The sequence below is a fragment of the Canis aureus genome, chromosome 34 (assembly GCF_053574225.1).
Source record: "Canis aureus isolate CA01 chromosome 34, VMU_Caureus_v.1.0, whole genome shotgun sequence".
Taxonomy (NCBI): domain Eukaryota; kingdom Metazoa; phylum Chordata; class Mammalia; order Carnivora; family Canidae; genus Canis; species Canis aureus.
Window position 1 is genome coordinate 17,454,348 of NC_135644.1, and position 23,475 is coordinate 17,477,822.

At 37.4% G+C, this 23,475-nt stretch overlaps 1 protein-coding gene across 2 annotated transcripts in view; it reads right to left on the reverse strand.

Moving 5' to 3' along the window:
* Nucleotides 1-23,475, reverse strand: part of CERS6 (ceramide synthase 6) — a 301,903-nt gene that overhangs the window by 189,046 nt on the left and 89,382 nt on the right. For both annotated transcript variants that reach the window (XM_077883581.1, XM_077883582.1), the window contains exons 2-3: nt 20,032-20,137; nt 8,274-8,404 (exon numbers count right to left, since the gene is read on the reverse strand). In XM_077883581.1, the coding sequence (XP_077739707.1) occupies nt 8,274-8,404; nt 20,032-20,137 (237 nt within the window). The remainder of the gene's footprint in view (nt 1-8,273; nt 8,405-20,031; nt 20,138-23,475) is intronic.

A 23,475-nucleotide genomic window follows, 5' to 3' on the forward strand; every position in this document is an offset into this window, starting at 1 on the left:
AACACCAGAGCTGCCTCTAGCAGGTAACGCGCCGACAGCTCTGCCGTTGCACGTTTTGACAGACTACTAGCTATTTGCTCCTGCTCGTGTTGCACCAGCTGCACTACCGACAGACAACACGGCGGGGTTGACGGCAGCTGGCATTTCCCGCCCCCGCTGCGCAAGACACCTTTGTAGGCATTTCATGTGTTAACCCGCATGGTCCTCGCAGCGACCCTATGGCGTGAGCACTACCAATATGAAGAAACGGAAGCTTAGGGAGGCCAAACAGAGCTCCCAAATATCCCACAGACTTTTCTGAGAGGGAAGACCCGAACTCAGGCTGCCCGGCTGGCTCCAGAGCTCACCCTGCTGTACCACCACCCTGTGCTGTCTGCCAGTCTTGCTGTAAGGCCAGTGGTGAAACCATGAATATCTCTCACTCTTGTGTGAGCGCAGCACAAATTTTATATTGGCTTATGTGTGATTTCACTTGCCAGGAACACTGGGCGAATGCAGGAATGTGCTGAGTCGACCTGAGCGAAGAAGGAAATACCAAACACGCACACACCCCTCTCAAACATCCCCATGTTACCTCAGTTCACACGTTATGGGACACATCCACCCAGTGTCACAGCTTTGTCTCAAATTTCAGACCCCCTTCCTTGTACCACTTCACAGAAACTTCCGAGCTGTAACTCTTCCAATGTTCCCGTGGGCTGAACTGTGTCACCCCAGAGTTCTTAAGTTGAAGCTCTAAGCCCTAAGCCCCACCATGATTATATTTGAAAATATATGGAGGCAATTCAGGTTAAATGAGGTTAGAAGAGTGGGGTACTGTTCCGATATGACTGGTGTTCTTATAAGAAGAGAAAGGGACACTGAGAATAAACAGGCACAGAGGAAAGACTCAGTGAGGACAGAAGGGATATTCCAACCCTGAGACACTTTGATCTTCAGCTGCCAGCCTCCAGCACTGTGAGAGAGAAATTTGTTTTGTAAGGTGCCTACTATATGGTATTTTGTTATGGAAGTTCACCCAATACACCAACACTGACTTCCAAGTAAACTTCACGTCTTTTTCAAGATAAAATACCATATTCATTATAGTCTTTATGTATTTCTTAACTACTTATACTTAACAGCACAGTATAAAACTGTGCTGTTCTTATTAGGTTCCCATCTCTTTTTTAATGCCGCTGATGCTTTTGACTGTTGTGCCCTGACTGATTTTTCTCATAAATCCTAGGTTGTATTGTGTTGTTGTACAATTTCGCACAGTGTGGCAATTTTTAACAATGTGTGTGTCAGGCTACAGCACAACTGACTGTACTGCCACTAAGCGAATCATGATTTATAGATCCTAAAGGTAAAGCATGAAACATAATGTTCCCATAGCCTTCTTCGGGCCCTATGATGAGGCAGGTTTCATAAGGAAATCTCAAGAAGGGCACACACCAAGCTGAGATACACAGTATGCATGTATATCTGTGTGAGCACATGTATAGAATACAATCTTATATAAGTAGTAAAATCTAAAATATTTATTTCTGGGTGGTAGGCTTTGGAGTATTTTTTCCCCAAACTTTTGGAACATTATGTGTACCTCTGCACATACTCTATAAATCAAAGTTGATTGTAATGATTTTCATGATTTTGTTCTAAATCAGAAATAACTTTTAAAATAGATCAAACAAAGAAATGGTATATAGATTCAAAAATGGCAGACAAGAATTAAGAACACTGGGGTTAATAAATTCAATTATTCCTCTATATACTCTAGTTCTTTTCATCTCCATCCAACTCCATGTTGAATAAAATTCTTGGAAAAATTATCAACAGAGCTTTGCGGAACTTAGGATTTAAAGAAAACTGATCAGCAGTACCTAATCTGTAGCCAGCTTGACCAAAGTTTGGCCTCTCTGATATTTTTAGCAAAAATCTGCTTTCTTTAATTAGCCAGTACACATGAATGAGAGGCCTCACCATATGCCATCAAGGACTGTGAGAGGCTTGATCTAAGTAGAAAACCTGAGTTCACATGCCACAGATGGCAGGGGTGGAGTAGAAAGAGGGAAAAGGTTTCAAAAGCTAACTTAAGGCAAAAGAGCAGACTGTCTCATAACACAGTTCATCAATCTTCAGAATTTTTGTAGGGGAAGTGATACCATCTTCAGAATACTAACAACTTCAAGAGGGCCTGATTGAGTTAAATGAAACTGCACAGCATCGAGGCACCACGTGCCAGGAATATTAGAGATAGGCATTACAGAACTGTTCTAATGGTTCTGTTTTATGGCAGTACTTTGCGCAATGGATGACTGTGTCTTGTGCTCTAAGACCACAGTCTCTTTCCTGAAACTTACAGAAACTATTCTAATGCTTCTGTTATATAACAATACTCTGTGCAATGGATGACTGTGCCTTATGCTAAAGACCATATTCTCTTTCCTGAAACTCTTGAAAGAACTGCTAATAGTACGGTAATCCCAAAGCAGGGTTTAGCAAACTACAGCTCGCTTGCCAAATCCAGCCTGCCATCTGTTTTTGTACAACCCATGAGTTAAGAATAGTTTTTAAATTTTTAAATGGTTGAAAAAAATTTAAAGAATGCTTCATAACATATGAAAATGATAAATTCAAACTTTGGCATTCATTAATAAAGTTTTATTGGAACACAACCACATATATTTGCTTTGTCTATGGCTGTTTTTGTGCTACAACAGTGGAGTTATAATTGCGACAAGGTTTGTGTCTAGCCACTGACAGGAAAAGTCTGCTGATCCCTCTCTCTTCCTCTGCCTCTCCCCTCGCTCATGCTCTCTCTACCAAAAGTTAATTAATTTTTTAAAAACCTAAGAGGTTGTATGATTATGATTATGGCTTTTATGATTTTATGATTAATTTCTTTCCAGACTCATGATCAGCATCAACTCATTGCTAATCATGTATCATAGTACTGAAAACATGAAGATGCCATTTTTCTACAAGATAATATTTTCTTACTCTCTCCTTCAAAAACTGCATCTGTCTTCAGCGGAACTTTGGTAGTAACTTTGGTAGTAAATAATGATCATGTCATGATCTGAAGGTGAAAATAATCAAAACTGAATTTTCTCTTTGGCAAAAGTTTGCCCTTGGCCACAGTGTGGAGTATATAGAAGATATGACAGCAGTGTACAAATATTCAGTCAGTTTTCTTTTGCAAACCAGTGATGGGGTTATGACAACTTGTTGAATATATTCAGCATACAAATTTCCTCAGATTAAAGAATGATTTGAAAATAAAGGGATATGAGACTTTGCTTGTTCTCCGCACAGCCTGTTCTCTTTTCCGCCTCAATCATTAGGCTTCACTTTCTTACTGAGGTCACAAGACAGCACTGCTGACTTGTCCAAGTAAAAAGCTACAAAATAAAAAAGCAGTGACTGAATGATAGCCTGAGGACAACTGGTTAGACTCCTCGTTTCTCACTGCTGAGTTCAGTGGAATCACAAATTAGGATCATGGGGCTTCATTGCAGAAATAAAGTCACAATATCAAAAGGTTCCCAGATTTTGGTCAGTCTGCTGCCTCTGAACAGAAGCATCCAAATATGGCAGCATCTAAGGGTAGTTTTAATCAGCCTCAACTCTAAAATGAAATTCCTAAAGAAAAGACAATTTTGGGTCAGCATTTTACAAGGTTCCATATGAGTAAATGCCAATCCATGTAAATTAGTACTAATCTATAAAGAGTAATATTCCTTGCCCTATATCTTCAGGTTATGATATGGGAGATTTATCTGTTCAGTCAAGTGGAGATTGCTTAAATGAAAGCCATATATAATATTTACTCCCAGGCAGGTGCTATTAAACGCACTGCACAATATTTAAAAATGATGAATGCACATCGGGCACAAAGTAGAGGGAAGCCATTCATTCTGAAAACTTATCTCTGCCCCTTCCTGTTTCATCCTGCGGATATTTTTTTATTGCAGATATTATTTACTTTCCTATTATCCTGATGCAACTGTTGGAGGGGGAGAGGCAAAACTTCAGCAGCTTCAAAGCATGTTCCCCCAGTTAAATGGCTCCCATTTAGAAACTGTTCCTCTGAAAATTTATCACAGGGTATCTCGTTTTTATAAATTCTTTACTCCCTCTTGAAAATCTCTATTTCAGTTGCCAGTAAAGATTTACATGATTTTGGAAGAACTATTCATCAAAACTAATACAGCGGTGAATGACTGACATCAAGCACGAAGGGGGGGAAAAAGCATGTCAATGTTTCAACATATTACTTGTTGAACAACTTCTACTCAGTTCATCTGCATTAAATGGGTGCGCCAGAAGTTGGACATGCCAGCAGATGGTTACAAGCATTGTTTGGCATGCATATTGCTGCCATTCCACACTGCTTAAAGATGAAACACCATTCATTCCCCTGAAGAGACTCTTTTCTAAAACCGTGATTTAGATAGAACAGAAAACCTACAGAAACTGTACATTTGGGCCTTAGACCTTCAAGTCCCAAATCTGTGTTGTCTTGCTTGCTAATTTGATTTTTAGTATTTTTGAACAGCAGTCATCTCTTTTCAGAGATTTAATGCTTCTTAACCATGAATGTGTGTGTTGTAAGTACTACGGGTATTTCTTTTAAGACATCCATGTCCAGACCTCCCTTAGTCACCACACTAAATCATCCATCCCAGGGTGGAGCCTGGGTGTGTATATTTTCAAAAGCTTACCAGGTGATTATGCAGTGCACCCCTGGTTAAGAACAACTACTCCAGATCATTTTTTATACTGATGAGCAAATAACTATGACATACAAACGTGCCTATGATGACCAATATAATTCTGCTTTATTCCTCATAGCTTTATCTAAATGTTCCCTTTTGCCACCCTATTCCTTCCTCTGAATCTCTTTCTTTGGATATAGTCTTGGAGCTTTCCATAGTTTGATAATTTTCCTAGACAAATTTTAGGCTAAGTCAGTGTGTAATAGTCACTCCTCATTTGGAGAGGCAGAGTGCCAACTTAGATCAGCAAATCCTTCCAAAACAATGCCACTATAACTTACGGTCATTTAACCAATATTTATTCAGCAGTATATATGTGGTGGTAAAGGCTAAGAACACAAGAAAAACAAAATGTGGTTCTTGCGCCCTCACAGAGCAAGTATTCTGTAATTAGGGTAAAAATATACGGACAAGTTAAGAAAAGTTAAATAACCACATAAGAAAGCATGTGATTCCATATTAAATTACTAGTACTTACAATGAGGACTCTAAAAATTTGAAAAAAGTAGTGTTCATTCCAGACATTCAACAGTCATGCCACGTTTCTGAGAGGGCCTAGGGTTTGAAGAATTACCCAGGTAGGGGAGAGATGGGCAGGGCAGAGGGTAGAGGTGTCCATGTTAGGAACACAGCATAAACCAAGGCAGGAATGAACAAAGAAAGTATGGACAGTGAAAAGACAACCTTCTGGTAGGAAGAGGTCATTGATACCAAATGCATGAAGGCCAGAATCTAGCAAACAGGCTAAGGGGACTAATAATTTATCCTATAGTTGCAGAAGAATCATCGAGGTTTACAAGCAGCAGAATATGAAGATTGTACCATTTTAGGAAGTTTTTTGTAGCAAAATATATATGAATGGGATAAATAATGAGAGCTATGAGAGCAATTAAGATCTGTGCCACAGCAGTGGCTTTACAAAGAACTAATGGAACTCAGTAAATGACTGGTTTGAGCTGCTAGTCTGTAACAGAATGGAGGCATGCCAACAACAGAAGGGAATTCAGCAGGGGAAGCAAGTCAGAGTTGCCTGTTGGGAGAGAGCAAAACGATGCCTCAGAAGAAACTTCTTCATGGGACAAATGACTTCAAAAGACTTTGGCAAGAGGAAATAACTTCTGCAAAGAGGATGGAAGGTAAAGTGGGGGGAAATAAGAGGCTAAAGACTGAATTTGGAGAAGAAGTCCAATCTAAAAAATGTAAAAATACAGAATAACCAATACAACAGAAGCCCTTGGAAGGGCAGGAGAATCTAGTGGCAATCCAGAGGTTAAGGAATAAGGGAGATCCACCCACAGTGGATCTTTCTCCTCTAATCTGTAGTTATTGACTGTCCATACCAATTGTTTAGCCCCCACACCTGTCTGTTGTATGATACCACTGATGTACACAGTCAGATATTTCTCATATCTCCTTGACACTATTATAATAAACTTCTTTTTTTTTTTTTTTTTTTTAAATTTTTATTTATTTATGATAGTCACACAGAGAGAGCGAGAGAGGCAGAGACACAGGCAGAGGGAGAAACAGGCTCCATGCACCGGGAGCCCGATGTGGGACTCGATCCCGGGTCTCCAGGATCGCGCCCTGGGCCAAAGGCAGGCGCTAAACCGCTGCGCCACCCAGGGATCCCTATAATAAACTTCTTAAGGAAAGAGATCATAATCGATACTTCAGGTACCATCTCTCTCCTGGCCCCAGTTGTACCTTCACATTACCATGCCTTTAGCAACCATTTAGAAATATTTTTAAGGGCAGCCCAGGTGGTTCATTGGTGTAGCGCTGCCTTCAGCCCAGGGCGTGATCTTGGAGACCTGGGATCGAGTCCCGTGTCGGGCTTCCTGCATGGAGCCTGCTTCTCCCTCTGCCTGTGTCTCTGCCTCTCTCTCTCTCTCTCTGTTTCTCTCATGAATAAATAAATAAAATCTTTAAAAAAATATTTTTAACTGATTATAAGTGTGCAGATAAAGGCCAGCTGAACTCAGGGACAAGACATAGATACTGGTATAGTGTTGAGCCTTACTATTCCAAGTGTGGTCTGTGGACTGGTGGCTTCACCTAAGAACTTGTTAAAAATGCCACCTCAGTTGCCATTTCACACCGATTGAATGACAATCTGCATTTTAACAAGATCCAGTGACCAATTCCTCTACCTACTGGTATGTAAACTGGTATAGACTCAGTATAGTATAGAAAGGGCTAGCACTGATACCAAAGTTGTTAGTTGGAGGAGGGGAAGACACACATGAGTTTCAGCATGTGGTTCCTATGCCAAGACCCAGCTTCACCCCTGCTCAGACCTGGAGTCCAATGAAGGAGCCCAGGTCCTTTGCATATACAGTGGGCCAAGGCCAGGAAGCAATTCCACCTTTTGATCTGGAGCCCAGATGCATAAATCCTTCTTCCATAAACTGCCACCAAGTTCAATTATAGGAAGGGCTTTTCAGATTGTATCTACTGCTTTGTTTTTCAGGTTTTATAAATATTCTGACCTCCTCAAGATCCTGGTTGTGCTCCCCATATTTATTCAGCCCTACGAATTTATATTATTCTGCCTCTCACTCATGTTTCCCAGAACATTCAGTTTCCCTCTAAGGTTTAGACTGCAACTGCTAAAATACTTTTTTGGCATAATTGAAAGCTAAACCTGAAAATGCAACAGAAACAGAAACAGAAAGAGCCAGCAACAAAAGGAGCAACATCGACAGCCCTATTGTTCAAATGACCAGGTGTCAGGAAAAAGCTCCCGAAGGACAGAGCTGTTAGACAAAGACACACTCATATCCCAAAGGATGAAGACCAAGTGGACCAATGAGCTCAAGGCACAGCATCTTCTCTTTGTTGAAAATGTGCTCAATGCTTCAGCATTTCTTTTTCCAACTTTCCTATAGGTTAGTGTATTGAGTGTCACTATTTCAAAATAGCACTGTGCTAGTTCTCTGTGAGTCTTTTAGTTTTAACAGCTTTATTGATATATAATTTACACACAATAAAGTTCACATTTCAGAAATGGAAGAGATCTTTATTCCATCCCCCACCTTAAAGGAATGCTTCATTAAATTCAACCATGGAATATAATATAGTTATTTCTTAAATCTTCAGGAATATGGGGCATCATCATGACTCTCTGATAATACATCTAACATCTCAGCTTTTACCAGTGGAAAGAACATCTTGACAAAGTCCCCTCTATTAAAATTCAAACCATTAAGTCATGACTTTTAGTGCCATATTTCAGAGGTGGCTGGCTGGCATCACTGCAGGCCCCTGTAATCTGCCTACTTTGTAGGAACTCCACGAGAACGTGAACTTCACTTACTGAATCCAAAGTGGAAATCACAAATCCTTACAAACTACTATTCCCCCAATTTTTTGTGGACTATTTTTCTACCGGGTGGCATGCTTTTTTAGGGGCTGCTGGAGCCTGCAAGAAACTTTTATTTTTAACCTCGGGGATAGGATGAGTACTTAAGCAGTTTTTTTCTTTCAGAAAGAAAAATAGCAACTTACATGCTCTCGCAGAACTTCCTCAGTGTGCTTGGCTTCTCCTGGTTGCATCTTTGTCGAAACCAGCGTTGAATGCTGCGAACGTCCCAGTCCAGCTGCTTGGAGAGGCCTTCCAGTCTCTTTTCATCAGGATGCTATGAAACAAGGTACCAGCAAAATCATTTTCATCTTCACTATAAACACACCTGCCTTTGTCTAAATTGAGATTTTCTTCCCCCTATACTGACTACTTGCTACTACTGAGCACCTAGTCCTTCCACTAGTAGCATGAACATAAATAACCACTTAGGACAGAAAAAAATCACTCATTAGGAAACATCACTGAAAAATACGAATCTTGTTCTGATGCTTGCACTTCCTATCAGCAACAGAGATGCAATGAAACAGCCAACTGGCTGGGTCAGCTCCATTAGCCTTTAAGGAAGGAGTTAGGTTAAGGTGAATTTGTGAAGAGGCATCTTTCAAAGTTTTTACTTTCTCAGGAAAAAAAAAAATGCTATACCCAATTATCTCAGGGTAAGTTAGGAGAGACAAAAGCATGGAATAATCTCAAGAGACCTCACTTTAGCCTACAGCACCAATTCTATTATAAAACACGTGTTCTCAAAAAAAACAAACAAGCATGTGTTCTCTTCGTTCCTCTTCTCTCTCTGCTCTGCTGTTCACACATTCCTCTTCTATCCCCCTTCTTGGCTATTCCTTTTGACTAGATGCCCATCAAATCTTTCCAATAACTATGCATGACTTTAAGACACAAACGTGGTGAAAAGGGAAGAGACCCTACTTATGTCTCGCCATAGGATGATACTTTTCTCTTTTCTCTCACTCATTTCTATAACACTATGAAGTGCCAACCAGGTTCAATTCCTCGCTCTAATGACCTCTGAGCCTTGGTTCTCTCATCTGTTAGGGCTTTTTATCCACCTAAAGAGGACTGTGGTGAAGACCAAATGTAAAAAATTGGTCTAAGACTTAGTAAGTGTTCATTTCTCCCTTTTCTTATCTCTACTCTCTGATATGTTAGGGACCATCCTGCCCACAATTATGTGAGCATGTCCTGCCACACAACAAACTAAGCTGAGTTAGTTCTACTCCTTTATTAATGCATCTTTCCTTTATTGTTAACGAGATGTTAGTGATCAGAGGAAATAACCAAAAATGGGGTAAGGGAAGGCAGGCTGACCAGCTTCAAGTTACGAAGGTGGGATGTACATATGACACGTTTTCAAAGAATCTCAAGTAACTGAAGATGTCAGATACACAGGGGATGCAGCAAGTGGCCTCAGTGTTGTGACTGAGGTCATAAAACATGCTAAGCTTGTGTCTGTAAAAGTCCTTTGCCCACTTTCAGTGAGATGTGTACTGTAACGTGTTTTTGTTTTCAGTAGTCATGACACCATCTACCATCTACACTCTCCTTTTGTATCTATCTTAATTAAAAAATAGGGAAGACAAAAATTCACATCCTACTATACACCTTGGCTATACCATTTTCCTAGAGGAATTAATCATTAAATTCAATTTGTTTTCTCAGCTTATTGAATAGGTAAAGCATTCACATGGTTCACAAATTAAAACAAAAAAAGTTTTACCTTCCCATTTTATTCCTACTATGCTCTGTCTTCCTACCAGCTAATCAGTTATTAAATCAGTTTATTTTCCAGAGTTATTTTATGCAAATATAAGTAAATTTGAACATGTATTCTTATATCACTTTGCCAAACAAATGGTTGCACACTACATGTATTACTCTGAACTTTGAGCTTTTTACTTTACTATGTATTTTGGAATACCTCCATATTAAAATATAAAGAATGCCCTCCTTCTTTTGTAGAATTGTCAGGATATACTATAATTTACTTATCCACTCTCCAGTTAATGGGCATTTAAGTACCTTCTAGACTTCCACTACTATAAACAATGCTGTAATAAATCATCTTGTCATAGAGCATTTTATACAGGCAGACATAGAGATAAATTCCTGGAAGCAAATGTAGATCAAAGGCCTATGCATTCACAACCTTAGATATTGAAAAATTACCTTCACTAATGATTTTACCAATTTATACTTACACAAACAAGAGTGTGCATTTCCCAGTGCCTCACCATGATCAGATTTCTCAACTTTTTCCCAGTCTGATAATAGTGTCTCAGTATAATAGTGTCTGATAATAGTGTCTCAGTATATTTTTTAACTTGATTTCTTTTTTTGAAAGAGGAAAAACCATTTTCTACTTCCTTTTAATGAACAATCCTTTCATATCGATTGCACATTTTTTCCTTTGTCTGTACCATAGCATAGGTTGCATAATTTGTACCAATGTCTTTGTGTTTTAGAATTTGCCATGGGTTTTCTGCTTGTTTTTTCTTGAAGTTTTTAAAAAGCATATATGAACTTCTCAGTTTTTTTCTGTTATAACTTCTGAATTTGGGGTCATAAGAAAAATTTTCCCTACTCCAAATGTTCGAGAAATTAATGTAGGGTGAACTACCATGTTTACCCAATTTGTCTTTTGTATTCTTCAAAATTACCTACTTATCTTGCACATCCTTGTTACATTTATCCCTAGGAATATTATCTTTTCTGGTTTTGTTCGTGGTAACTTTTCACTTGATTCTTTTACTTTTCCAAGTATGCAGTCATATTATAACATGTAACGAGAATGTAAGCTCTACAAACAAAGGAGATTTTTAGTATCTTTTTTCACCTAAAATATAGTAAGGACTCAGTGAATTCAAACAGCAATAGCTTCACCTCCTCATTTCTAATTTTTATGCCTTTCTTTCTCTTATCTATTCACTATTTCTGTGTAAAACTGAGCACAATGCAGAGTAGTGATTATAAGCATCTCCATTTGTTCCAGACTTGAGTGAGAATACCACTGTTTCTCATTAAGCAACAGGCCAGATTTGGAGCTGACACACAAATGTGTTTATCGTGTTAAGAAAAAGGTAACTTGGTTTTAATCACAATAATGGTAGATTTCAGCATCCATGCAGATGATTACATACTTTTTCTCTTTTGATCAATTATGACGATGTATCATATACATTTTTGTAATACTGAATATAGGGAAGGCCTTGCATCCCTAGAATAAATCCTCTCTGGTGATGATAAATAATTCTTTACTGTGCTGCTAAGTTCTGTTTACTAATTTTTATTTGGGATTTTTTTCATTGATATTAGTAAGTTCGGTTTCTAGTCTTATTTTTTGGGTTTAATCTGTCAGACTTTATTGTTAATTAATGTTTTATTGCTACATAAAAAGAGAATTTGAATGACTTTCTTAATTATCTATGCTTTAATATAGTTTAAAATAGCATTGGGATTATCTGCTCTTTAAGAGTGTGTTAGAATTTTTCTTTTGAGAACATCTGAGCCTGCTACCTTTTTGCAGTTTAGCTCTTTGATTTTGATCTTTATATATACATGCAGACAAACATATATATATGGGGGGGCATGGAGGGAGAGAGAGATAGTTGGTAAATTTTATTTTCCTAGAATAATTTGCATTTTACCCAAGTTTTTATATTTATTTATCTTACATTTTATTTGCCACATTAACAGAAATATATCCTTTTTATTTTCCTCCATTTCTGTGATGTTATAATGCTGCTAATTATTATGTTGTAAATTTATGCTTATTTTTTTATTGGATTAGCTGACTTTCTGTAAAAAAAATTAAACAGATATTTTTGAATTGATCTTCAATTCTATAGTTTAAACACAATTTCTGCATTTATTGTTAACTTTTGCCTTCTGCCTGCCTTCATTTTGTTTTGTTGTTCTTTTTCTAAAGTTTAGAGTTTAGAGTTAGAATAGCAAACTCTATTCATCTGAGCACTGCTTTGGCAGTACAAATGAGTGAGGCTTTCATTATCTCTGTTACCAAATATTCTGAAATTCTATTTTTTATCCAAGAACGGATTAAGATTAGGAAAGCAAGAGATTTTCTGTTTTCTGATTTCTAATGTTAAGTTGTGCCTATTTTTAAAATTAGTGTGTATTTATAATAAAGGTCAATTTTTGTAAATATTTAACAGGTACTTCTAAAGAAAGTATGGTCTCTACATTCAGAATATAAGGTTCTAAATGTACCACTTAGATCTCCCTCATTAATTATGCCTCTTAGAATTTCTATCTTCTGTTTTACATTTTGTTCACTTAATCTGTCATGACTGAGAGGTAAATTAAAATCTCCTGCTATTAAGTTATTTCTTCTTTCATTCTTTTTTATGAGTATATGGATACACTGACATTCAATGCATATTAGTCATAACCACTTTATCTTTTTTATGAATTGTATCCTTTGGCAAGAAAAAGCCAATTTTTCATTTCACTTAATACTTTTTGGCCTGGCTTCCACTTTTATGTAAAAATAAAAATCCTACTTTATTATTTGTATTTGTCTATATACTTTTACTCATCCTTTTATTTTCAATATTTGTATTTACTTTATCTGAAGGTGTCTCTATCAGCTATGTGACCTAAATCTGTATTAGTTTTTATTAGATGATTCAAGCCCATTTACGTATATTGATATAACTGATAAGTTTGCTTACAGTTCTGTCACATGAATTGTTATGCTGTTTTAATTTTTAAAAAAATTTAATCTTGGCAAGCAAATATGGCTTATTTTCCTTCCTTTTTATGGGTAATTTTTGTTCTAGTGGTTTTCCATAACTGTAATTATGTTTGTTTTCAATCAATAATTCCATATGAGCAATATTCAAAATTAGTATGTTTCCTCTTCCTCCCACTTAATACTAGATGATAATTTTATCTCTTTTACAGTTTACTCTTTTATCGTTTAATATGCTTGTACTTCTATTACCCAATTTGGCTGCTTAAACTGATTGGTTTTGACTCCCACCTCCTAGAGATTATGCAATCACTGAATTTATTCTACCTCCTGCCTTCCTTCCCCTCCCCATCTCAAATACTGTTAGTTGTATCACTTCTACAATGTGAGAACATAGAATATTTACATTCTGTTGTCATCCTACTCCTCACATTTAACGGTTTAAATGTATTCAAACCTTAATGACACTCCAGCAACATCTTCATTGGCTGAAATCAATGATTATAATAGTTTTTCAAAAAGGACTCAGGAGAACAATTCCCCCATTTTTGCATGTTCAAATCTGTTTGTCTTTAACTGTTACAGAACAAAAACAATTTGCCTAAATATAAAATTCTTAGTTCACATTTTCCTTAAAAATGTTGGAAATAGTGACGCCTGGGTAGCTCAGCAGTTGAACATCTGCCTTAGGCTCAGGGTGTGATCCTGGGATCCAGGATTGAGTCCCACATCGGGCTTCTTGCATGGAGCCTGCTTCTCCTTCTGCCTGTGTCTCTGCCTCTCTCTCTCTCTCTCATGAATAAATAAATAAGATCTTTTTTAAAAAATGTTGGAAATGTTTCTACAAAGAAGACTAAATTCATGCTGATATTTTTTCCTAAAGAAATGATTAGATATTTTTGGTTGTCTGCTCAAAGAATTCTTTTAATTTTCAAGTCCAGTAATGAAAGCTTCTTGGGTCAATTTTTACTATATTTTCATTAACATATTAAAATAAATCTCTTGGTACGCCTGGGTGGCTCAGCAGTTGGGCATCTGCCTTTGGCACAGGGTGTGATCCCAGGAGTTCTGGGATCAAGTCCCACATTGGGCTCCCTGCATGGAGCCTGCTTCTCCCTCTGCCTCTGTCTCTGCCTCTCTCTGTGTGTCTCTCATGAATAAATAAATTTTACTTTAAAAATAATAAATAAATAAACAAACAAATAAATAAATAAATCTCCATTTATTTTAGAAAATTTTCTTGAATCATATCTTTCAATATTTATTCTACTTTACTTTTCCTTGAGGGATTCTAATAAGGCAGATGTTGGATCTGCTTGAGCTATATATCTAATTATTTTTAGCTCTTTTTTGTTTCATTTAATTCAGTTTTATTATTTCCATCTCCCGCACTCCTTGCTGAATCTTCGGCAATGTCTAGTGTTTCCTGTGTTCTTTCCGATTTTGTCTTCATTTCTGTGCAAGTGTTAGTACATTTTCCTGACCCTCCCAGCTCACACTGCATCTTTCTCTGTTGACCAACTATTTTTTCTTAGGTCTTACATTTCCTTTTTGCAGTCTTCCTTCACAGAGTTATTGCTTTTTTAGTGGTTTGTGGTTTTTTTTTTTTTTTTTAAGATTTATCTATTTATTTGAGAGAGTGTATGAGTGGGGGGAGGGACAGAGGGAGATGGGGAGTGAGAATCAATCTCAATCAGACTCCTCGCTGAGTACAGAGCCTACTCAGGGTTTGATCCCATGACACTGAGATCATGATGTGAGCCAAAATTGAGTCAGGCACCCAACTGAGTGAGCCACTTAGGCACTTCTATTTTTTTTTTTAAGTTTATACTAAATTTTTTTTTATTTACTTACTTTTAAAGATTTTATTTATTTATTCATGAGAGACAGAGAAAGAGGCAGAGACATAGGCAGAGGGAGAAAAAGGCTCCCTGTGGAGAGCCTGATGTGGGACTCTCCGTCCTAGGACTCTGGGATCACGACCTGAGCCACAAGCAGACGCTAAACCACTGAGCCACCCAGGTGCCCCTAGTAAAATATTTAATCACAATTTTCATTTGCCCTGTGGCCTCATTTTTCTAGTGACAATTTCTGTTAATAAACATTGCTTTACATTCTTTTTTTGTCTTTGATGCTGTGTGTTCCTTATTATTCATCATTGAGTGAACTGATTTCTTTGACCAGCTCCTGGTAGTATGTGGAGCAGGGTGAGTGCTCTTGCAGTTCAGCTGCCACAGAGATAGACTGTCTCCTGAAAATGTGCCATCCATATAGTTTTCTGTGTACTTATTCCAGTTATCTGAATTAAACTGAGTCCAGGAGGACATTTGCTGGCCTTGCTCCTATACCTAGTGTTACAAACAGTGGTTAGGGCTTTTGTCTCCCTCTCATTCAAGAGTTGTGTTTTTGCTGGCTTTAGTGACAGCTACCCCCACTGGGCCCTCCATTCACACTTCTTGTTCTTTACTTCCTCCTACTTGGCTTCTGCCCAACCCTCAACTATTCTTTGTTAGCCTTTATATACATTTTGAAATTTAGAGGTATGTATCTACTAGTTTACCAAAAATAAAATTTGGGTGATTTTCTTTCTTCTTTGTGTGTTTTTTAATTGTTTTGCATTTTTTAATTGTTTTCCTTAGTTTATTTTCTTTTTTAAGATTTCCAAGGTGACTGGGTCAGTTAAGGACCAGACTCTTGATTTCAGCTAGGGTCATGATCTCAGGGTCCTGGGATTGAGCCCCCTGTTGGGACGGTCCCTTGCCACTTCCTCCACTTGCGTTTTTTCTCTCTCTCTCCCTGCTGCTGCTCTCTCTCTAAAATAAATAAATCTTAAAAAAAAAAAAAAAAAAAAAAAAAGATTTCCAAGGAAAGAAATGAACAATGCTATATAGACATTTTTATTCCAGAAATACCTAGGTTGATTTTAATATTCATAACAAATACTGGAAGGGAAAAGGAAAGTAAAAAGGAAAGAAAGAGATGGGCATAAGAGGATAGTAAGAGAGAACAAATTACAGGAAATTTGCCTATAATTTTAAAAATACAGAGTAACATACCAAAAGTGGATGATGATATGATTTCTCTGGATCATAAAATCTGGTCTCACAGCTGACATATATATTTTTCCCTCAGTGGCTCAAGAATTGATTTGATTAGAAAAGTGAAGCTGTGGGGATTATACATATGTGCCAATAATATGGCAGGACAATTCCCAAAATGTAAATAAACATACTTAAGTAAACAACTCTACACACAAATTTATTTATACCAAGTATACAGAAAAATAGACAGACATTACCTCAAAAAGAAAGACTGTTAACACAAAGGGATGCAAATTCATCAGATAATTACATAGATGAGAATTACAGAGTCAGGGCTAAAGATAAAGAGATCCACATTCAGAAAGGTCCATGCTTTGGGGTTTCAAGCTCTATGGCTGCTATCCAAATTCTTAATAATTTTGTCATGGAATCGGTATTTTGTATATTAAGTCCAATGAGACAGAAGAACATGTGTCAGGGGCTCAGTCTTGGCTCACACACAGTCAGTCCTACCACTCCCCCTAGACAAGTTCTGGGGAACTTATTTCTCTGTCCCGACTCCCTGAGCTCCTGAAGCCTCCTCCCCCTTCCCACTCTGTCTAGTAACTACTGCTGCCTCAGGTGGAAGCATGGAAAACACTAGAGTCAGGTGTGTGTACCCCACAGTGTCTCAGTATGGGACATGGAGGCAGCCACCTGCACCCTAGGCTGGGTATTGTATTTGATGGGTGAATCAATGGGGACGAGCCTCTTGCTTACCCCAATCTCTTCTGGCCAGAGAAGGGCAGGCATGTCAGGTATTGTATTTGATGGGTGAATCAATGGGGACGAGCCTCTTGCTTACCCCAATCTCTTCTGGCCAGAGAAGGGCAGGCATGTCAGCCTAGTGACTGGCAAGAGACAGTACTCAGCAGGTGGTGGGCTCTGTGTACACAAAGTCAGAGGACTGGGTTCCAGGTACCCGTGAGGTTCTGTACTTGCTTTTCCTAAGTATCCCCATGCCTGAGGGAGCAAGACATTGAATAGCAAATACCAAAATACCTTGACCTTGACAAGTCAAGAAAAAGAACCTATGGAAGAAAAGAAAAAGCTTTATATTTTTATGCCTTGAAGGGTATTTTTTTTCATACTTTTTAAAAAGGAGACCCTGCATTTTCATTCTGCACTGACTCCACAAATTATGTAGCCAATCCTATATATACAGAGCAGATTTTAAGGGTTTTGAGAGTGCATCCCTACACATTTGAAAGATGATAACCATGCCCTACTCCAAAGGTGGTCTGGAACCACAGTCAAGGCCAGGTTGGTGGATGATCACTCAAACACATACAAATACTCTGAGACTCTCCAAGTCCTGCTACTCCTATTCTGGTCAACTGACCTGTTACTTTCTTATATCATAAATAACACTGGACAACTATAAAGAATTCAAGGAAATAATGTTCCAACTTTTGCTACATTTATATTTAACACATGAGGCTTCTCCTCTAATCATGTAAAAATGTCCAGTGAATCACCTTGGAAACTAAGAGAATATGATTAAAATTAGCTAGAAGCAAATATTCTCTAGAGCTGTCAACCTGAGTGCAAAATCCTTTTATTATCTTTATGGGGCAAATTTCTCCAGTAACCATAATAAACATAAGGCAAGGGAATAAAATGTCCACTGCAGAGTTTCTAAAGGGAGACATAACATTTGGGTAGAAAACTCATTTCATTATGCATTTTGAGTAGTTCACAAGGTGAATACAAATATATTATAATCTCATTTTTAAAAAACCTGATAACTTCTTACCCTTCTGCTGTTTCAGAGGGAAAGAAGTGTTTCTTACAGTAAATTGGTATGTTAAATGAAAATACAAGTTTTTTCTTAATATTTTCTCCCTTAAGTACTGTATTGTGCCCCTTCAGGTTAAAACTTTGTAATTTAAAATCTTCCTATAATACTAGCAGAAGAGCTTTTTGTAAAATCTCATACATTCTTCTCTTCTTCCTAGCAGCGGTATAAAAAAATACCTAGTGTTTTCTTCTACCACTCCAAGAAAAATACCATTTGGTGGGGGGGAGGGGAATCTTAGAGAATCTTAACAGAAATAAAGATGATAAAATAAACAAAAATGTTTGAATATTTGAATTAACAGGTTTCAGACAAGAAACAAGGAATGCAAATGGTTAACAATACAAATACCAGAACAGGAATAAAACTTAATACTGTCAAATCACATTTTAGAAGCCTGAGTAATTGTCCCAGAAAAATGAAAAAGGGGAAATGAATCATTTAATATACAGACAACAACACTTCTCCTAGAATGTTACACTTTTCCTGGTCTTCTTTCTTATCCACACCAGAGGACAAGATAGAGAAACGTGTAAGAAGATACTTGGATGCTATGATGTGCTTCCTCATGGCCTGAGATGGAGGGTTTGTGGCTTCCATCTTTCTCCTCCCTTTTTATTTTTTTTTTAAGATTTTATTTACTTATTCATGAGAGACACAGAAAGAGGCAGAGACATAGGCAGAGGGAGAAGTAGGCTCCCTGTGGGGAGCCCAATGTGGAACTCGATCCCAGGACCCTGGGATCATGACCTGAGCCAAACGCAGATGCTCAACCACTAAGTCACCAACCTTAGTCCCAACCCTTCTTTGTTCTTAAGTGTTATCTATCAGCTGAGGAGCAACTATCTGCACCCTGCCCTGCTCTGCTCCCCCAGATCCTACTTTGGACTTTAACTCACCACAACGATTATCTCTTTTCCTATTTTCTCTACAGTGAATCTGTGACTTAAAACTCTCCAGACCCTTGTCCTTCATTCTTTCATGTTGCAACTCTGCTGTTCTTCAATTGTTCCCTCTTTTGTTTACATCTGCCTATGAACCATAACTGCAGAAACAGAAAGACAATGCTATAAGCAAATGGGCATTTTTTCTCACACCTGCAGGTGTACCACATTTTATTGCACTTCATTTATTGCTCTTTGCAAATCACTGCATTTTTTACATATTGAAAGTGTGTGGCAACCCTGCATCGAATAAGTCTATCATTGCCATTTTTTTTTTTTAATGGCATTTGCTCATTATGTGTTTCTGTCTCATGGTTTGGTAACTCTTCAATATTTCCAGCCTTTTGATTAGTATTATATTTGAATTGCTGCCATCTCTTGATAACACCTTAATGGATAAGAAGTTGCTTCTTATGAATGAACAAAGAAAGTGGTTTCTTAAGATGAAATTTCCCCTTGGTGAGATGCTGCAAAGATTACTGAAATGACAAGAAAAGATTTAGAATATTACGTAAACTTAGTTGATAAAGCAGCGGTGGGGCCTGAGAGGATAGATTCCACTTTTGAAAGAAAGGTAAAATGGCATCAAACAGCATTGCTACTTATGCTATCCATGCTACAGAGAAATTTTTCACAAAGGAAGAGTCAACCAACGCAGCAAACTTTATTACTGTCTTATTTTAGGAAGTTGCCACAATCACCCCAAACTTCAGCAACCACCACCCTGATCACTCAGCAACCGTCAACATGCAGACAAGAACTTCTACCAACAAAAACATTACAACTTGCTGAAAGCTCAGATGATGGTTGGCATTTTTTTAGCAATAAAATATTTTTAAATTAAAGTATCTACATTTTTTTTAGACATAATGCTATTGAACCCTTAACAGACTACTGTACAGTGTAAGCATGACTTTTATATGTACTGGGAAACCAAAAAATTCATTTGCCTCACCTTATTGTAATATTTGCATTATTGCAGTGGTCTCAAACCAAACCCACAATATTTCTATGGTGCGTCTGTACATTAATTATATTCCTCAGGTCTACCTTGTCATCTCCGCAAAATCCTATCCAACTGTTATATATGCTGTTTCATGTCATGTGAGAGTAAGAGAGGCACAGAATTAGATGAATCAGTATCTAATCTAGACTGTTCTTTACAGACAAGCATCTAAAATCAATGTTAGAGTAAACAAACAGGTCTCAAACATGCCCACTATTATTCAGCTTCTACCCAGCTTCTTTCAAGCATGAGGATGGGCAATTAGTTCTCAAACTCAGGAGAGAAGGGATCAAATACAGATTAAGAATGGTGGTCATGATAATTCAAACCATACAAAAAGATAATCATACCTTCGTAATTGCAGTGAAGACCTTTTCCAGAATGGCATTTGGCTGGGCAATTTGTGGTCCATTGGCCTGGATGTTGAGGGCTATGGCACATGGTTTGGCTACAAATCTTTAAAAAAAAAAAAAAAAAGAAAGAAATAAAAAGGTCAGAGGAAGTCATTCTTTCTATAACTGCTCTTAATGTCACCAATTAACTACATATTACTCAACTGTCCCAACAAAGTGCTGAGCGAACATACGTTGGTCACTGTAAAGCCAGTTTAACTTTCTTTCTTTTAGTCCTCCAGCAGTAACAGTAAAAAAGAAATCCTTTTATAACATTTAAATCTCCTGATCCTTAAGTTCTCATAAGACTGAACAGGTAAAAAGACTACCAAATCACATATGTGACAGAAGTGAAACAGATAAAAATCATTTTAAATGATTTGTTTTTCTTACTAACATCCGGCTAACAATTGTCATTGCTCATGTATTTTTGCTGTGAAAAAGTATTTGTGAGAAAGTATTTACTAACCATCTGATTATACATGGAAAATGTACCTTTGATCACCTCTACATCATAAAATTGGCCATTTTTGTCTCTATAATCAAAGCACACTATATTCAGCCCCAATTCCTTATGGCTTCTCAAAATTCCTGCTTTATGGTTATTTGTGTCTTTCTCATACAGAGTAATGAACGATGTCAGACAGTATGATGTCCCAGACAAGTTGAAAAGTCTGCAATAATTACAAACATCTGCTACACTGTTTTATCCTAAGCAAATGACTATGTCAAGAAGAATGCAAAGACATAACTTCATTTCTGGTCATGTTTGATATGTGAATGAGGCACTGAAGGAATAGGAGAGGGAGGGCATGGGGCGCCAAAGGTATGGTGACATCTCTAAAGCTTTTTTTTTAAGTACTTATAACCTTAAGAGCTGTTTTAGACTAAATGTTCAAGAAATAAGGTTTTGTGATTGTTTCTCTTCAGTAATGACATCTAACATTTATTTTTTATTTAAATTCAATTTGCCAACGTATAGTATGACACCTAGGGCTCATCCCATCAAGTGCCCTCCTCAGTGCCTGTCACCCAGTTACCCATCCCCTCACCCTCCCACCCTCTAACATTTTCTACTAATACAGTATAATATAATATCCGATGAAAGCATTACCCAAATTAATTTAATGTTGGCCAAAGGCAACAACTGATAAATGTACAAAACAGATCAAGAAGCCTCTTTAATATTAGTTGATGAGATTAAAGGATAGTAGACAAAGGAATTTTTTTAAGTGGGACTAATGAAGTTTACATATATTCACCACATAATACCCTATTGGATCCTATTTCAAGTTAAAGAGAAGACATTTATTCAAACAGGAAAATGGAGTGCTGTACATGCAAGCCTAAACCAGGAAAGAAATATACAGAAAATGTGATATTAATAACCGTTTCATTGCAAAAAAAAAAAAAAAAAAAATACCTGTTTCACTGGGCTTTCTGAGACAAAGTTAGGAAGAAGGACTAACCACCCCTCCTCAGTATGTAAGTGTTCTAGAATCTGAAGTTTTCCCCAAACTTGCGTTCTCAGTTCTTTTTAATGTAAAGTGTTCTAAGATATATTACCTATTCCCCCACCTTCTTAAAGAGAAATGTAATCTTTTTCATTCTGGGTCTTTACTATGAATAATCATGAAACTATGGCCAGAACTAGTGGGGGGGGGGGGGGTGAAGTATGATGGGTAATGCCCATGGAAGAGAGTCCAGAACTTGTTTTCTTTTCTTTTTTTTTTTTTTTTTTTTTAGATTTTATTTATTCATGAGAGAGAGAGAGAGAGAGGCGCAGAGGGAGAAGCAGGCTCCATGTAGGGAGCCCAACACGGGACTTGATGCTGGGTCTCCAGGATCAGGCCCTGGGCTAAACCGCTAAGCCACCAGGGCTGCCCTAGAACTTGTTTTCTTGACAAAGTTTCCTGCTTTGTGGTTTTTTGCCTCCTCTTTGATAGAAGTGTGAAAAGATACATTACAAGGTCCAGCAAGAGTGGGGAAAAAAGGTAAAATAGCAAGATTAAATTGGTATAAGGGCCAACATCAATTCATCATGGGTTGCCTTTATCTTACCTGCTGGATTTCTCCCCAGCCTTCTCTCTTCTTCCCCATCCCCACAACTTCTAAAACAATGTTCAAATTTCCTTTCTGAATTTGCCATCATCCTTGTAATATCCTTCTATTCTAGTACATGGTCTTTTTTCTATCTTCTAAAGAGTTAAGAGTCTAAATGCAGAGGATGATAGTTTCACCTCTGCATACACCATGACAACGCCTAGGCTTACACATAAGGAGGTTAAGAAACATGATCAACTGGTTATCTTTAGTAAATACGTCTTCATTGTTGCTACCACTGTTTTGAGTGCTGTTTACAAGTTAACAGACCTTCTCTGTGGGCAAGCAGTAAGAGAGTCAAGAAATTCAGTCAACAGAATTTATTCAAAAGCCACTTCTTCACCGTTGCTATCATCCTGCAGTAACTCAGAAAACACATTCCAAAAGGTTTTTTAATATCTATTATGCAATACAATGCCTTACACATTTCTCTTCTTCTTAAGCTTCAAACCACTTCTTAAAAACTCTTCTCTAAATTTCAAGAACAAATGCAACAGCATCTTGAAAAAGGCATATTCCATGATCACCAAGCTTATCAAATTTTGGTAATCAAAATTATCAAGTAAATATGTTGCTCTGTAAACCGATTTTTAAAGTGAATTCCAAAGGATAGGGTGGAAATAATCTCTACCACTATCTGGCTGTGCCATCGTAGCTGCAGAAATCTCTCTGTGCCTCAATCTACCCATATACATGGAAATTTAATAATAGCTATTATTATAATAATAATATAAATTGCATGTACAAATACACATATATGTTAAAACATGATGTCACATGGTTTCTTTGTCCAAAACTTTTGATGTGCGACATCTGTATGGTTTCAGATCATATAGTATTTACACATCGTGACTTCTCTGGGCCCAGAGAAGCTTCAGCTACACTGTGCCATACCATGTCTACCCAACACATTCTAACAGTACCAAGCAAACAAGCACAGAAACTTAAACAGGCAATTGAAAAAGACAAGGGTCATCAGATAATCACTTGCCTCAGTCGAAGCTACACACATGGTACTGGTGTTAGCTCTATTACCCCTCACTAGGCGTTTCCATTTCAATTTATCTAGTATGCACAGCCAGACACTTAATTTCCAAGATTTAAAAAACTTCACAAGATAGGCAAAAAACATCTAATTTGAAGTCTCAAATAAGAGAAGATATGTTTTTTTATTTTCCTAACAGTATCCCTAATTATATGAAAATACAAAAATTTTATTTGTGCTTATTCTCCAATTTGTGAATCAAAAAAAAAAAAAAAAAAGAATTTGTGAATCACTCCTGGGCATTTTGTTTTTTC